Raw genomic sequence first — 17,865 nt, 5'->3', positions numbered from 1 at the left:
AACAGGCCTCATTCTCTATTCTCTCTCCCGTTTTTCTGGCTCAAAACGAACATTTTATCTAACTATTGAGAATATGAGTCCAAGTATGCTTTGGAGCTGAACTATTAACAGCTGAAAATAGCCCAGAGGAAAAAAATTTAAAAATTTTAACCTTTTAACAATATCTCGTTCATAGAATATGGGCTGCAATTTTACTTGGGACTTTCAAGATGTCAGAGTTACAGAGGCTGACTGACATACACAGGAAAAGCTTATTCTGTATTTCTTCAGCTGGTTGCTACAACTCTATTTCCTAGTCTGGTGTTCAATTACACATGAAGCCCTGGCTATTGTTCAGTGGTTAGAACATTGGCCCACACAATGAAGGGTCATGGGTTCAATTCCCAGTCAAGGCCACACACTTGGGTTGCAGGTTTGATCCCAGCCTCAGTCAAGGTGCATGTGGGAGGTAACAAATCGATGTGTCTCTCTCACATCAATGTTTCTCTCTCTCTCCCTCTCTCTCTCTCTCTCTCTCTCTCTCCCTCCCTCCCTCCCTCCCTTCCACTTTACCTAAAAATAAAATAAAATGAGTATCTTAATTTCTTGGAAATAAAATCCTGCAGGCGAGTGGTTGGGAGCCAACAGTCCTGGATTGTGAGAGGGGTCCCAGATTGGAGAGGGTGCAGGCTGGGCTGAGGGACACACACACACACCCCTGCATGAATTTTGTGCACTGGGCCTCTAGTATCAAAATAACAGTGCTCATTATCAAAGAAAATGAAGGGGAAATAACTGTCAACGAAAAAAACCTCCCAGACTGAGGTTTCCACCATGAAAAGGCCAGCCAAGTTTCCACCATATTCAGTGCTAACAGACCCATACCAAGGTAAATCATTATGGAATTTCCAGAGAGAAAATAATTTCATACAAAAGATTTCAAGTCAGAATGGCAGAAACTTCACAAGAGCAGCTCTGGAAGGCAGAAGCTTCAAAATTCTGAGAATAGATGGTTTCTACCTTAGAATTATAAACTTCATCAAAGCCAGCAGTTAAAAGCCAGAAGGCACTGTCAGATCTGCAAGTCTCAAAAAATTACCTCTCTTACCTCCTTTGTCCATAAGAAACTGGAGAATGTGCTCCACCAAAGTGAAGTAGTAAACCAACAGAGAGGAAGCCCAAAGCTCCAGAGACTGACAGCTCCAATGCAAGAGAGGCAAATGGAGTCCTCAGGGCAGGTGAGAAGGGGAAGCCCTAGCTTTTGGGGGGCCAAGAAAGCAACCTAGATAGACCAGAAGGCTCAGGGAGGAATTTCCCCAAATAGGATGAATTGGATAGATTCTCTAAGTAGTTGACTACATTGAGAGGAGATTTACAACTGGGGTAGAGTCTGGGGTTGAATATTTAGAAGTACATCAAAAATTAAGAGAAAAATAATATCTGCTGAGTCGTCTTATGAGGGAAAGTAACCTGTGTTTGAGGGCTTTTCTGTGGAAAGTATTACATAGGGATAATAAACATTGCATATTTATCTTACTGAAATTACAACACAATTACAATGGGAGGATGAGGGTTGGGAAAATTTTTGTGAGAAGGGGAGAGGGGCAGGAGTAGATGAAAGTGAGCTCAATACTCATTTTTGCATCAAGAGACAATTCCTAAAACTAAAAAGTAGGTAAATAACATTCCATGGATGTTAATCACAAATATAGACGTCATTAGTAAGATAATCAGCTAAAGCTGAAAACACTTGCCCTGGCAAACAGAAAATGGAAGGGAAGATGCTGTTGTTTTCGTAACAAATCTTATAGTATTATTTAATTTTCTAATTATGTAAACTTTACTAACTAATTACACAAAACCTTGAAAAACTAAACACTTACGTTTTTTCTCTATTTAAAAAAAATGGAGGCGAGGAGTCACATCAAACACGTCATACTGTAAGACATGGAAACATAAGCATCACTGTTCTGGCATCCACTACTGCCAAGCACTGTGCTAGATGCAGACAACAGAATAGCTAACATAACAGAGAAAGTCCCTTTTCAGGGTACTTATCTATAATAATAAAAGCATAATATGCAAATTGACCAAATGGCCGAACAGCAGAACAACTGTCTGGACAACCTTCCAGATGAAGCTGGGGCTGCGAGGGCCAAGGCAGCTGGGGCTGTGAGGGCCGAGGCAGCCAGGGCTGCGAAGGCCTACTCTTGCATGAATTTCGTGCATCAGGCCTCTAGTATTCTATAATAAAATCTAAACGTAAATACTTTTTAAATGACTGACTTGCTTAGTGGATAAGAAGGAAATAAATAGGTTTCTATGATAGAGCATAAGAGAGGGAAGTATTTTGGGCACTGTGGTCAGAGGAGGCTCCCTGAGGGGTGATATTTAAGTTGAGGCCTGAAAGATGAGGAGTTGGCCACACAGGGCTAAAGAAAGAACATGCAAGGAAGTGGAGGAAGCAAGCCAATGGTTCTGAAGCAGAAGATATCTTGGTGTGCTCAAGGATATGACCAAAGAGTTCAGTGTCCCTGGCCGGCTAGCTCAGTTGGTTAGAGTGTCGTCTGGATATGCCAAGGTTGCAGGTTTGATCCCATGTCAGGGCACAAACAAGAATCAACCGATGAATGTATGAATAAGTGGAACAACAAATCAATCTCTCTCCCTCACTCCCTCCCTCTCTATCTAAAATAAAAAAGGGGACTGGGTTAGTGTGATTGAAAAGACAAGAGGCTAGGAACAAAACCAGCTGAAGAGGAAACAGGTGCCATATTCCACCATCTGCTGACAGGTAAGCAGCATCTGGCACCAAGCATGGCAGAGCACTCTGCTGTGGCACAGCAGAGACAACCGACCTGTTACTTGATACTGTTGAGGTCCAGGCAACAGTGTTGGCCTAAGATATGTGTGTGTGTGTGTGTGTGTGTGTGTGTGTGTGTGTGTGTGTCCCAAGATACATTTTCATTGATTTGGGGGAGGGGGAGGGGGAGGGATGATACTCCAGCCAACTGAACCACAGGTGCCAGGGCCAAAATATATTTTATTTTATTTTATTTTATTTTAAATATATTTTATTGATTTTTTACAGAGAGGAAGGGAGAGAGATAGAGAGTTAGAAACATCGATGAGAGAGAAACATCGATCAGCTGCCTCCTGCACATCTCCCACTGGGGATGTGCCTGCAACCCAGGTACATGCCCTTGACCGGAATCGAACCTGGGACCTTTCAGTCCGCAGGCCGACGCTCTATCCACTGAGCCAAACCGGTTTCGGCTCCAAAATATATTTTAAAGGTAGAACTGAAAGTGCTGGGAAAGGGGGACAAAGAAGAAGAAACTAAAAATGATACCCAGGTTTCTGACATTGGATACTGGGAGGAGGGTGGTAAAACTGACTGAGATAGCAAAGACAGGATGTGGAAAGCCAGGTTCAGGTAGATTGAACATAGAAGTGAACCAAGAGTTCCTTCCTGAGGATTAACATGTACAAATTGCCAGCTGCAAAAATAGTCACGGGGATGTAAAGTACAGCGTAATGGTCAATAATATAATAATTATGCATGATGTCAGATGGCTACCAGACCTGTCAGGGTGATCATTTTGTAAGTTATGTAAATGTCTAATTACTATGTTGTACACCTAAAACTAATATATATCAACTGTAGTGGAAAAATTAACAATAATTTTTTAAAAGAGTTCTTCCTTGGGCATGAGACATCCAAAGAGATGTCAAGGAGGCAGTCAGATGCAGGGTCTGGAGCTCAGAAGAGGTCAGTGTTGTACATATACATTGGGAAGCCATCAGCTCATTAACAGTATCAAAAGGCCTGGGAACAGATGAGCGTGTAGAGAGAAAAGAGGGCTTAACCCACAGCTGAAGAATTCTCAAAACTGAGGTCCCCAAATGAAGGAAATGGAAGGAAAGGATCAAGGAATAACTACTTGGGAAGGGGGAAGCTAGGTTAGAAGGGAATTTCAAATGTAATGGCAAACTGTTCTTATAGCTACTCAGAGACCCGGTAAGACAGGACAGGAATATATCTATTGGTAGCAGCAACACATAAATCTTGAATGACCCTGAGAAATTTCACAACAGTGTTGGGAAAAGACACCAAATTGTAACAGAGTAAAGAGTAAATGAATAATAAATAGCTATAGTACCTCCAGATAACATTTGAGAAATTCTGCCTTAAAAGGGAACACTAAAATTGGGTAAAAGATAGAGAGGTATATGAGGGTCCAGGAGGATGTTTGGTTCTTTAATTTTTAATGTTAAGGTACCAGAGCACTAGTTCACTTATTCCTTCAGTTGTTAGGCAGAGAGGTAGCAGGGGCCTTATAGGGCATGGCTAAGAGTTTGGACTTTATATTGATTGTAGAGAAGCCACTGCAAGTAGTATAAAAGTATAAAACAGAATAATGGCTGTGATGGTTGTGTGAACTCAGACCATGTGGTACACAGATAGAGACAGGAAGATGGCTTAGGAAGCCTTTGCAGAAGTTCTAGAAAGAGCTGGGGGTGGCCTGGGCTTAGATTTAGGGGTGGAGGGGGGAGATTAGGAGTGCTTGGATTGGGGACAGATGCTAATCGATCGAACATGAGTGTGGGAGCAAGGCAGGAATCAAGGATGGTTTCAGGTTTTTGGACTGAGCAACTGGGTGGAGTTGGCTCCAGGCCACATGCCTGGTTTATTTGGCCCAGGTCCATTCATGCTGCTGAGATGAGAAACCATGGAGAAAGTGTAGATTTAGAAAACAACTCAAGAAGCTGGTTTTGGACATGTTACATTTGAGATGTCTTTTTAGACAACCAAATGTAGGTCATTAACATAGAGATGGTATACCCTCATATACCTGGAAATGAATGAGATCATCTCAAGAATGAGCTGAGATAGGGAAATGGTCAGAGACCAAAACTCATGGCACTCCAAAGTTTAGAGGCCAGGAATAGGAAGAGGAGGATCCAGCAGGGGAGATTAAGAAAAAACAAGAGAGTTGTAAGCAGAATCAAGATGGAGTAGCATCGCAGGTGCCAAGTGAAAAAAGAATTTCGGGAAGGAGGGAGCTGCTGAGATAGACATGAGCTCCACGAGGAAGTGCCAAGGGTCGCTGTGACTCATGATGAATGAACAGTGCTCTGAGATAACATCCCTTACTCATAAGTGTACCCAGACTCCTTAGTAATCTGGAAAAGTAACCCTCAGTTCATCTAGAACACCAACAGTCTGTTTCCACAAATGCCTTACCACATGGCAAACCCTCCTTCAAGATTCTCCCAGGAAGCAACCCAGGGGAGCCCTGTGCCTGCAAAACAGAGACAGCTCCACATGGGTAGGCTGCAGAAATGGGACGCAGACCAATGCGCACAGCAGAGAATCAGGTATGTTAGGGCAGGACAGAACTATTTCACAGGATACTACCTTTTTCTAACTCATAGCCAGTAAGAGAAAAACGAATGCAACCACTCCTTCCAACTTAAATGGATAATTTCTGATTATCCATTGTGTCTCACCCCTTTTCTTCCACCATTCTTTGTTCATGTTGCAGCACCTGACTTTAAAAAAAATCAGACTTACTGGGGTTTAACATATATACATACAGTGAAAATCTACTCATTTTAAGTTTGATGTGTTTTGACAAATATATACAATCATGTGAGCTCCACCACAATGAAGAGAGTATTCCCATCACCCCCCAAATGCTCCCTCTTGCCCCTGCGCAGTCAACCTCCACCCACTTCCAGTTCTTGGCGAGAAATGATCTGATTTCTGTGTCTACGGTTTTGGCTTTTTAGAATGTCGTATAAATGGAACCACATGGGATGCTTCTGGCTTCTTTTACTTAGCAAAACGCTTTTGAGATTTATCCCTGGAGTTGCCTGGATCAGGAATTTGTTCTTTTTTGCTCCTGAATAGTATTCTATAGCATGAATGTACCCCAGTTTACCCATTTGCCAGCTGATAAACATTTGAGTTGTTTCCAGATTTTAGCTATTATGAAAAAAAACTTCTATAAACCTTTGCTAAAAGGTCTTAGGTGAACACAGGTTTTCATTTCTCTGGGGTCAATACCTGGGAATGGGATCACTGGACCAGGTAGCATCTAGCCTTTGTCCTCTAAGAGATAAACATTCACTGAGCACTAGCTTTGCATCACACAATGTTCTCAGCTCTTTGTATACTTTAGGTTATTCAATTCTAAACATGACATCCAGTTATTATTGTTCCCGTCTCACTTAAAAAGAACTAAGGCACCAAGAGGTCAGGTCACGTGCCGGAGATCACACAGCTAGTAGTGAGTAGCGGAGTCAGGATGCTCACACCCAGGAACTGCATGGCAAAGCACAAATTATTGAGCATTTTGCTTTGCTGCCTCCCCCAAGACAAATGCATGTCTGAGAGATAGAGCACAGAATCCTACCTGATGCTCTATGTCTTCTGAACAAAAATGGCCATTGCTGACTATTCCTTTCCTTCCTTTTAATGCCCGACAATGACACCATTGCAATAATAGCATGTCATTTTTAAAGTCAGAACTTTATAGGATATGAAGGGGAAATGCTTTTAACTGTTTCATAGACGTTTATAAATGTTAATTTTATTGGTGGTAAATAAACCCTAAGAGGAGCAAGAGTCAGCCCTCCTCTATCAGCATGGTAAATACTCATAATCAACAACATCTCTTCTGGAGACATTGCTACTCTCATAACATAAGAGGCCACCTTTGGTGAAAAAAACACAGACTCTGGAATCAGACAGACCTGCTCCCTAGTGGACAAGTGCACATGTACCTCCTCACACGATGAAATCGGTGTGAATAGGCCTAATGTGCAGGGTAGTCATAAAGATCCTATGGCACAACCTGGGTGAATCCACTGACCCTTATGCCTTTCTTAGTCAATAAACCCTCCTCCCTCTTTCTCCTCTTCCAGAATATACTGCTGAGCTGCTGAAATTAGGATAATAGAAGTAGATTACTTAGCAAAAACTTTTATTGGTTTGTTAATTTTGTATCCAAATAGCAACAAAGGAGAAACTGGAAGGCAGTTTTCTCATTTTTTTTAAAGTCACAAAAACGTTGCACTTTACTCCACAACATAGAGCTATTTTTTGTGTTATGTCATGCATCTGTAACAGATATTTTAATGCCATTTATACCTCCTTCACCCCTTCCTCCCAATACTCTGCCCCCCACCTCTGCCAACTGCTTATTTGGTCTCTGTATCTATAAGTGTGGTTTGTTGTAGTTCAGATTCCACATATAAGAGGCATCATACATATCTGTCTTCCTCTGACTTATTTCACTTAGTATAATGCCCTGGAGATCCATCCATGTTGTCGCAAATGGCAGGATTTCATTCTTTTTTATGGCTGAGTAATATTCCATTATATATGTACATTTTCTTAAGCATTCAATCATCAATGAAAAGCTTTTTTTCATTTCTTTGCTACTGTAAATAATGCTGCAATGAACATGGGGGTGCATATATCTTTTCTAGTTAGTTTTCACTTTCTTCCATAAATACCCAAATGGAATTGCTGGATCATATGAAAGTTCTATTTTGTATTTTCTGAAGAATATCTGCTGTTTTCAATAGTGGCTACACCAATTTACAATCCTACCTCCAGTGCATAAGGGTTCGCTTTTCTCCACATCTGTACCAACTCTTGTTATGTCTTTTCTTTTTGATAACAGCCATTCTATCAGGTGTGAGGTGATAGCTCATTGTGGCTTTGATTAGCATTTCCCTTATGATTTGTGATGTTGACCATTTTTCCATGTACCTGTTGGCCACCTGCATGTCTTCTTTGGAAAAGTGTCCATTCAGATTTTTAATTACATTGTTATTTTTTCTTGTACTATTGAGTTTTATGATTATATATTTTGGAGATTAGTCCCTTACCAGATATGATTTGTGAATATTTTCTCCCATTCAGTAGGTTGTCTTCTCATTTTATTGGTTTCCTTTGCTGCACAGAAACTTTGTAGTATGACGCAGTCCAACTTACTTAATTTTGCTTCTGCTTTTGGTGTCAGATTAAAAAAATCCTCGCCAAGACCTCTATCGAGGAGCTTACCACCTATCTTTTCTAGGAGTTTTACAGTTTCGGTCTTACACTCAAAGTTATTTTAATATAAAAATGTTGTGCACATCCCTCCAGCTCAATGGATTAGCGTTCTCCTGCAACTTTTAAGAATATTTGTTTTAGGAAGATTTCCCCTGATAAGTGGTTGCTTTGCTTAAATGCTGACACCTTGCCATTTACCTGGGACATGAAGACTCCCAATCATAAAGCACAAACCTACAAAATCTTAGAAAGACTTCATAATGTTCTCACACACTCTGGGCATCATTCTCTCCTGTCTGCAACATCTTAAACGACTACCCTACAATACTGCCCAGCTTGCAGTCTTGGCTCCAAAAACTTTTAACTCTGAATTCTCCAAACAAGAAAACAGCTACTTCCGGTGACCCCTCTGTGGAGCCTGCTGGCTATCTGTAAAGTGAAGAGATACTGGCTGCAAACTGCTTTCTGAGACAAAACTCTGTTGCAGCTACAAGAGTAACCATCCAAAACATATTTTTCAAATAAAAATAAGACCCTGGCTAAGCATAACCTTAGGTAAACTGGGATGACAGATTCATAGTTTTTAAAACTCAATTGAAAAGACTTTATCATGTTAATCCAGAGAAGCTCAAGAATTTAACTCAACTATGCTAACTCAATGTGGCTACTCAGTTATATATGAAATATGGTAAAATAAGTCATTCAGTCCTTAACACATATTTTCATGAAATTGCATTATTTTTCTTCAGACACATTTTCATCCACACGTTCCTTTCTGTTTATGACATACACATTTGTATGTTACTCAAAAGATCCTGGCTGTTTTAAGTACTTTGAGCAACACATAAAGTGAGTTAAATCTTCTTTTCATTATTTTGTCATCAAAAGCCCTCTCCTGGAAGGCAGGGGTAGGAAGTCCTTGGGTATGAGACCTTGACCCACAGTATAGTGGGCTGTTGACAGGTAAAAAAATAACTTTTGCTTTCAGAAGCTAGCATATGGGAATGGATTTCTTTTAAAGCAATCCATGTGGACTAACTGATGAATAAAAGTTAGGGAACTTCAATACAACCAACAGTGCCTGGGACTCAATGACATGCCAGCAAGTTCCAGAAAGAATAAGAGAGATTCAGGCTCTGTCCCCCGGAGGTGACTGACACCCGGGACAGATAAGGAAGGGTGCGGTTCAAATAAAGAGGGCATCTTACCCAGACCGGACGGGTGAGTCTGAGTTCTCAGAAAAGGCCTCTTGGAGGCGGGAACATCACCTGAAGGATGAGGAGGCATTAATCAATATACAAGGAGGCAGTGTCAGCAGCAGCAAGACCAGCTGGAGCCCCAGGCCTGCCTCCACAACAACCTGAGCAAACCGTGTGGCCTTCTTGCTCTCATTTTTCCTTTTCTGTGAGATATGCCCGTTGACCTTATCCCTTGCTGTGCATAAGAATCATCTAGAAGCTTTCTAACCATCATCTAGGACAGTGATGGTGAACCTTTTAAGCTCAGCGTGTCAGCATTTTGAAAAACCCTAACTTAACTCGGGTGCCGTGTCACATATAGAAATTTTTTGATATTTGCAACCATAGTAAAACAAAGATTTATATTTTTGATATTTATTTTATATATTTAAATGCTATTTAACAAAGAAAAATCAACCAAAAAAATGAGTTTGTGTGTCACCTCTGACACGCGTGTCATAGGTTCACCATTACTGATCTAGGAGCTCCCTCCCCTAGAAATATGGTTTCAATTAGTGGGACACCAGTGTTTCTTTAAGAACCTTTCCAGGTAACACCAGTCTGCAACTGAGGCTGAGGACCACTGAATGCAGTGACCTCCTAAGTCCCAGACATCTATGTCCGTGGCTCTCAAACAACAGTGCACCATCACCTCCTCTGCAGAGCTTTTAAATATCCCAGTGCAGACTGCATTCCAGACAATTAAACCAGAATCTCTGGGCCCAGGCATCAGTATGTTCTAATGTCCCCAGGCCAATTCCAAGGCGAGGCCAAGGCTGAGAGCCACTCTTCCAGGCCCTCTTGGTACTTCGGTTTCCAATTATGGCCCCTGAAGGAGGAGGAAAAAAGGAAGCAAAGGAAAGCTCCTAAGGTCTTGTTCTCTCATTCTTGTCTGAAATTAATAGTTTTTTTAATCAACTGAAAAGACTTTAACACATTAATCCAGAGAAGCCTAAGGATTTAATCCAATGTGCTAACGAAATGTGGATGCTTAAAGCTATAGATGCAATATGGTAAAGGAAATAAGTTAGCATTTAACTCATATTTTTATGACCTGAATGCCAGAGGCCACCGATGCGTTTTAAATGGGGTTGTACCACAAAGTAGAGCTGGTTTTGGACACGTGCATAATTCTTGGTGGTGAATGACAGGCAGAAGAAGCCTGTTACCAAATGCTCTCAGTTCTAAATTTAACATTCAATGGAACACATCTATAAACTGGCTCCATGGTGCCTTCTCTGCAACACTTAGAATTTGATTTGCATGGTTGACTACAATATGAACATTACATTCCCTACCCCCATGGTTACTTAAATCCTCTCATTAGGTAACAGTGAACTAACCAAACAGTAATTAGAAACACTCCAGACTACCTTTTCAATCTGTTGCTAAATTATACTTTTTCTGCACCAAAGCCTGTACACACAGCACGTCTACAGGCCTCATGAAACGAAAGCCTCAGAAATATTTACATGAATAAAAGCACAAGCTAATTCGGGGCCTCCACATTGGGTTCCACGGGGACATCAGGGCTGCTTTAGAAGAGGACTGGTCATTCCTCTTGTTCCTCACATCTGGGTAAATGAAGCGCGGCCCACATGTGGTTAGAAATCCCAGGAGGAAAGGAACTCTCGGGGGGGTCTGGAAATGAAGAAACACCTCTGACAGACTGCCTCATTTCCTAAAAGGAGTCAGAAATGAAAGTAATTCTTCAGCAGAGAAGAGAACATCTGCAGCTTATAAAACAATGCCAGATGATACCTGTGGCGAAGCGGTAGGGCCTGGGGAGGGAGGGAGGGAGGGCTGGGAGCCCAGGACTGGGACCTCCGCACTGCACTGCACTGCACCATCGCAGAGCTGCACTGTTAGCTGGGAGGGTCTGCAGATCCAAGGAGCGCCAGGCATCCCTGACTCAACTGTAAATCTTCATTAGCAGCAAGACTGCTCACATTCCATTAGCAAGCTGGCCCCTCTCCAAAGGGCGGAAGCAGCCAGGGAAGGTTCATGCGCGCCCTGGGCGTGGAAACAGCAATTCTTAGAAAAAAAGCTGTTCTACTTAACAAAAATAGTCTACGCTTGTTAATGATTCGAACTGACCTTTCCTCCTGAAGAGGAAGGATTGCCCGATAGAGATGAGCTAATGCCGCCAAAGGAAGCCAGGAAGGAGAGGTATGCACTGGCATATGGTCAGGTCTGGGAAGGTAAGAAAGCCCACAACACCTTTCCCAACACCTCTGGTAAAGACCAATACACAGAAAGGAGAAAAACAAAGGCTGGCTTCCCCCAAATAGGAGGCTAGTCCAGTGATAGCGAACCTATGACACGCATGTCAGAGGTGACACACGAACTCATTTTTTTGGTTGATTTTTCTTTGTTAAATGGCATTTAAATATATAAAATAAATATCAAAAATATAAGTCTTTGTTTTACTATGGTTGCACATATCAAAAAATTTCTATATGTGACACGGCACCAGAGTTAAGTTAGGGTTTTTCAAAATGCTGACACGCCAAGCTCAAAAGGTTTGCCATCACTGGGCTAGTTATTTCTGTTAGGTGGCTCCTCACTATTCTTTTGATCATGGTTTTTTTAAAAAGGAATCCAACTCTATTGCTTGCAATTGTGGCGGTGGTGTGGAGTGGTGGGGGAGGAGCAAAGAGGAGGGAACCTGGAAACAACCTAAATGCCCATGAATAGGTGACTAGTTAAATCTAGTTAAATTAAAATCTGATACATACACAATGGAATACTGTGCAGCCTTTTAAAAGAAGGCCAACAGAGAGCATGAGCAGAATACGGAGTTATCTGTACTCTGTATGATACATTAAGACACGAAAAAAATGTGCCTGCTGCCTGTATAGCAAACATCGATATAAAGGTGTTGAAAGAAGTTGCCTTAGTGAAGAAGGGAGGGCCAGGAGAGTATTATTTTTGCCTTTTATACCCTTTAGTACAGTTTTAATTATCTTTTCATGTACTTATATCCTCCTCCTTTTAATAACAGGCATTAAGTGGGTAGAAGGCTATTTTCGGTTTCTCCTTTATACAAGTTTCTTTATATATAATTCAAAACAAAGAATGCTATTTTAAATAGATGTTATAGGCTCAAATGGGTCTCCTCAAAATTCATAACTTGAAGCCCTAACTGCTAGTATCTCAGAATACAACTGTATATGGAGACAGGGCCTTCAAAGAGGCCATGAGGTTAAAATGAAGCCGTTAGGGTGGGCCCTAATCCAATCTGATCAGCATCCTTTTAAGAACATGGAATACGGATGCATGCAAAGACACCAGGGATGAGCACAGGAAAGACCGTATGAGAACACAGCAAGAAGGTGGCTTCTGCAAGCCAAGGAGAGAGGCCTCAGAAGAAACCAAATGTGCCAACACCCTGACCTTGGACTTACTAGGTGTACGTTAATAACGAGGATTTTTTTTCAACAGATGGAATTACACATATGTTGACATATATGCGATTTGATATGTTAACACCAGTGGTCTTAATCCAGCACCTAAAAGGGTTCAGTAATCTGGAGAAGGGCTATGCATAAATTAATCAAGAGTCCAGAGATGAAACATAATTTTGAAAGGTATTATGGGGAGTCAGAGAAGAGTTAGCTAAAGGAACTAAGTTCTCCTTGTCTCAGGACCCCTTGCTATTTATTAACACAATTTGTCCTAAAGCAAGGTGGAGATATACAAATCAAAGGGTAGGGTTTTGTATACACAATCCATTGTCAGATTGGGGAACTGCCTATGGCTGTTCAGGTGTTTGGCCAGTAGAAGGCAATAACATGTAGATTGAAATGCCCTGAGCTGTCTGGCAGCAAGCAATCATTTATGCATCCTTTTCAGGTTTGGGGAAATGCCCTCAGCCATCTCGAGATGATTCAGCCCTGCTGACATGCTGGAACTGGCTTCTGGCAATATGTATGCTGTTTTGTTGTATTGACAGCAAGCTTCAAAACTTCTTATGTCAAATTTGCTGAAGGTGTTAACATCATAGATTTTTTTATGCTTAAAAATGTCAAATTTTGTGCCAAAAAAAGAGCACTTGTGGGAAGTTTTAATTCATTACTTTATAATGAAGAAAACGTTATTCTATACGTTGGGAAGCTTATGGTGAACGTGCTCCATCTCAAGATACTCATGAACACTGGTTTAAATGCTTTAAAAGTGATGATTTCGATGTGAAAGACAAAGAACGTCCAGGTCAACCAAAAAAGTTTGAAGACCAACAATTACAAGCATTATTGGATGAAGATGCGTGCCAAACTCAAAAACAACTTGCAGAAAGATTAAACATTGCTTGGCAAACAATTTCTGATCATTTACAACAATGGGGAAGATTTTAAAGGAAGGAAAATGGGTGCCACATTAACTGAATGAAAGACAAATGGAAAACCAAAAAGTCATCAGTACATGTTGCTTCAATGGCACGAAAGAAAGTCTTTTCTGCATCGAATTGTGACTGGCGATGAAAGGTGGATTTATTTTGAGAATCCCAAATGCACAAAATCATGGGTTGATCCAGGTCAACCATCAACATCGACTACAAGGCCAAATTGCTTTGGAAAGAAGACAATGCTCTGCGTTTGGTGGGATCTGGAAGGTGTGGTGTATTATGAGCTGATAAAACCAGGTGAAACCATTAATACTGATCGCTACCGACAACAAAAAATCAATTTGAATCATGCTTTGATCATGAAACGACCAGAATATGCCAGAAGACACGGCAAAGTAATTTTGCTTCATGATAACGCACCATCACACACTTCAAAACCAGTTAAAGACACATTAAAAGATCTTGCCTGGGCAGTATTAATCCACCCGCCGTATTCACCAGTCCTTGCTCCTTCAGATTACCACTTGTTCCAATTGATGGCACACACACTTTCTGAGCAGCACTTCAAAACATACGAAGTGGAAAATTGGGTCTCTGAATGATTTGCCTCAAAACAAGAAAAGTTCTATTGGGACAGTATCCACAAATCGCCTGAAAGATGGGGGAAATGTGTAGCTAGTGATGGACATTACTTTGAATAAAGCACTTTTGATGTTTCTCTTGAAATTACCGTGTTTTCTTTGATTACAAAATTCGCATTATTAACCAGTACAACTAGTAAAGCCTCAAGAATTGTGTGAGAATCAATTTCTGCTGTTTAAACCAATCAGTCTGTGAGTGTTTTGTTACAGTAGCCCTAGCCAACTAACAAAACATATAAATAAATACATGGGTAAAATTCACCTAACGTCATGGAGAGAAGCACCCATAAGAGTCTTTGCTGGGTCAGAAACCCGCTGTGTCCGCAATGATGCAGATGGTCTCCTCGGAGCTCATGGTACTTCTGATGACCTCAGGTCACCTGCTAAGGGATGCAGCCAGGACTAAAACAGGTTTCCTACTTCCTGATTCAGGACTCTTCTGCTCACGCCATTTATTTTTTTATGGTCATTTTAACAAACCCCACAACGTGAAGGGCTAGAGCCCAGGATACTTTATTTATTAGTGCCATTTTAAGGCTTGGCTTATATTCAAAAGGCTTTCTTCTCATGCTGATAACTAATGAAAAGGAAGGTGTATTAATATTAATAACTTGATTTTTTAAAAAGACTTGGCACCAGGGTTTAAACATCCAGAAAAATAAATGACATGCTATATATGTGTGCCAGCCTAATATTTTATACTTTAACACGTGTGGTCTCAGAGCACAATACAATGCATCAAAAGTATGGTAGTCCAAGGCTAAAATTTTCTTTGCAAAATTTTATGGATTTTTACAAATTAATCAATCTTCCCTTTAAATATGAGAGTTTAAAGATCAAAGATACATTAAAATCCCAACTTTGCTTATGGAGTCTATAACCAGAGTGGGTTAAGATCCAATCACAGGAAAAGAAGATCAAAACCTGAACATGCCAGCTCAGGCTGCTTTCAGAGGAAGGCAGGATCTGCCTTGAGTAATTAGAGAAAGTCCCACCAAGGGCAAGAGCTCTACACCAATCTAGAATTGTAATAAAGGTAAAGGAGAAGTCATTTAAAAAAATATGTGAATAGGATTATTTTAATAGAAATACTGTAACCCCCTTTTCCTTTTTTACATCATTTTCATTTAACTTGCCGATATTTTAATTAAAAAATTTAAAAAGTTTTTCCCCATTATTTATTAAATATTTTTTTGTATTAGTTTTAGGTGTACAGAACAGTGGTTAGACATTTATATACTTTACAAAGTGTTCCCCATAAAAAGCTTCTGCACAGCAAAAGAAATCAACAGAATAAAAAGACAACCCACTGAATGGGAAAACATATTCACCAATGATACATCTGATAAGGGGTTAATATCCAAAATTCATAAAGAATTCAGACAACTCAACACCAAAAACCACAAACAACACAATTTAAAAATGGGCAAAGAACCAAAATTCTTCTGAAGAGAAGGCCAATAGACATATTAAAAGATGTTCAATGTCACTAATCATTGGAGATATGCAAATTAAAACCATAATGAACTATATCACCTCACACCTGACAGAATGGCTATCATCAATATATCAACAAACAACAAGTATTGGCAAAGATGTGGAGAAAAGGGAGCCCTCATACACTATTGGTGGGAATGCAGATTGGCGCATCTACTGTGGAAAATAGCATGGAGGTTCCTCAAAAAATTAAAAACGAGATTGCCTTATGTCCCAATGGTTCCACTTCTGGGGGTTTATCTGAAAAAAAACCAAAACACTAATTTAAAAAGATGTATGCATCCCTATTCTATGTTCATTGTAGAGTTACTAGAGGCCCAGTGCATGAAAATTCATGCACTTGGAGTGGGGGAAGGTCCCTCAGCCCGGCCTGCACTCTCTCACAGTCAGGGAACCCTCGGGGGATGTCCACCTGCCAGCTTAAGCCCGCTCCCCAGGGAATCAGGCCTAAGCTGGCAGTAAGACATCCCTCTGGCAGCCCAGGAGCCCTCGGGGGATGTCTGACTGTGGCTTAGGCCTGCTTCCCGTCAGTAGGACATCCTTATCACTGCTGAGGAGGCAGGAGAGGCTCCCGCCACCGACGCCACTGCGCTTGCACCCATCAGCCCGGCTTGTGGCTGAGCAAAGTTCCCCCTGTGGGAGCCCACTGACCACCAGGGGGCAGCTCCTGCATTGAGCATCTGCCCCCTGGTGGTCAGTGCGCATCATAGCAACCAGTCATTCTGCCGTGAGGGTCAATTTGCATATTACCCTTTTATTATATAGGATTTACAATAGCCATGCTATCGAAGCAACCCAAGTGCCCACCAATAGATGAATGGGTAAAAAAAAGTGGTGGTACATACACACAATGCAATAGTACTTGGCAGGTCTGGGGTGGGGACTAAGAGTCTCCATTTCTAAGAAGCTGCCAGGTGACACCAGGGCTGCTGGTCTTGGGTAGCACTTGGATTAGCACACGCAGCGCTTCAGGATTCCAAAGAGGGCAGAGATCAATGTTGACCCTGCCTTGATCTTACTATTAACAAAAGAAAGAAAATGTGGGCTTCTTCTACGTCATTTCATAGGTAGAGGTTTACTATTTTTGTGTGATAATGAGAACAATTATACTTTGCCAGGAATACCAAGGCAGTGCTGACAACTCATTCACAGCAATCTTGAGAATCATAAAGCATGGAATAGTTATATTTGCTGTTTTCTTTTTCTTGGGTACTGTTGCTGTTGTTGTTTTTTAATTTCTAACCTGTTAATTTTATTAATGCATGTTTTTGGCTGGAAATTGCCTCAAACCTTTACTTGAAAAAGGTGAAACCTAAATGCATTTCATTGCATTGCTTTAGTCAGTCATCACTGGTTTCAAAACAATTTGAAGGCTTTTAAGTTGAAAATTAAGGTTAATAAAAAAGAAAAGAGTGAAATCTTACCCTTTGCAACAGCATGAACTTAGAAGGTATTATGCTAAGTGAAATAAGTCAGTCAGAGATAGACAAAATACCATATGATTTCACTTATATGTGGAGTCTAATGAATAATATAAATGAACAAATAAACCAGAAACAGACTCATAAATACAGAGATCAGGCTGATGATTACCAGAAAGGGAGAGGGAGGTTGTGGGACTGGGTGAAAAGGTGAAGGGATTGAGAAGTACGGATTGATAGTTAAAAAGCAGTCATGGGATGTAAAGTACAGCACTGAGAATATAGTCAATAATACTGTAATAACTACATAAGGAGAAGTGATTTATGCCCAGGTTTGTCTTGCCACTAAGCATAAAGTTTTGAAGGCAAGAACTGTCTCCCTAAGATTCTAGCAGAGTGCTTGGCAAAGAAGGTATGCTGGGGCAGAGGAACAGGTTGGAAAGTACACAGTATCAATCACCTTAGGGTAGGTATGTACTGCATGTTCTTAGAACAAGGTTGTATGGACACAGACAACAGGGGGGTGAGGCCATGAGTTGGGGGGTAGGGGGACAATGGGGAGATAAGAGCACATATGTAATACCTTAATAAAGAAATTTAAAAAAATAATAAGATAAAAAAAATTTAAAAAGAAGAAGGTTGTGGGATATAGGGCTATAAGGTTAAAGAAATA

At 40.8% G+C, this 17,865-nt stretch overlaps 1 protein-coding gene across 6 annotated transcripts in view; it reads right to left on the bottom strand.

Annotated features, from left to right (window-relative positions):
• The window catches only part of ANO6 (anoctamin 6), a 172,895-nt gene that overhangs the window by 125,363 nt on the left and 29,667 nt on the right, over nucleotides 1-17,865 (bottom strand). For 4 of the 6 annotated variants that reach the window (XM_014458149.2, XM_023756272.1, XM_023756273.1 and 1 more), the window contains exons 1-2: nucleotides 10,761-10,812; nucleotides 9,259-9,318 (exon numbers count right to left, since the gene is read on the bottom strand). The exons of the other annotated variants lie outside the window; for them this stretch is intronic. In XM_014458149.2, coding sequence (XP_014313635.1) covers nucleotides 9,259-9,318; nucleotides 10,761-10,797 — 97 coding nt within the window. In that variant the 5' untranslated portion in view covers nucleotides 10,798-10,812. Of the gene's footprint in view, nucleotides 1-9,258; nucleotides 9,319-10,760; nucleotides 10,813-17,865 lie in introns of those variants that run through there. 6 annotated transcript variants of the gene reach the window in all.

Source organism: Myotis lucifugus, unplaced genomic scaffold (assembly GCF_000147115.1).
Source record: "Myotis lucifugus unplaced genomic scaffold, Myoluc2.0 scaffold_91, whole genome shotgun sequence".
In the NCBI taxonomy this organism is placed as follows: domain Eukaryota; kingdom Metazoa; phylum Chordata; class Mammalia; order Chiroptera; family Vespertilionidae; genus Myotis; species Myotis lucifugus.
This window is presented reverse-complemented; position numbering and strand designations above follow the sequence as displayed.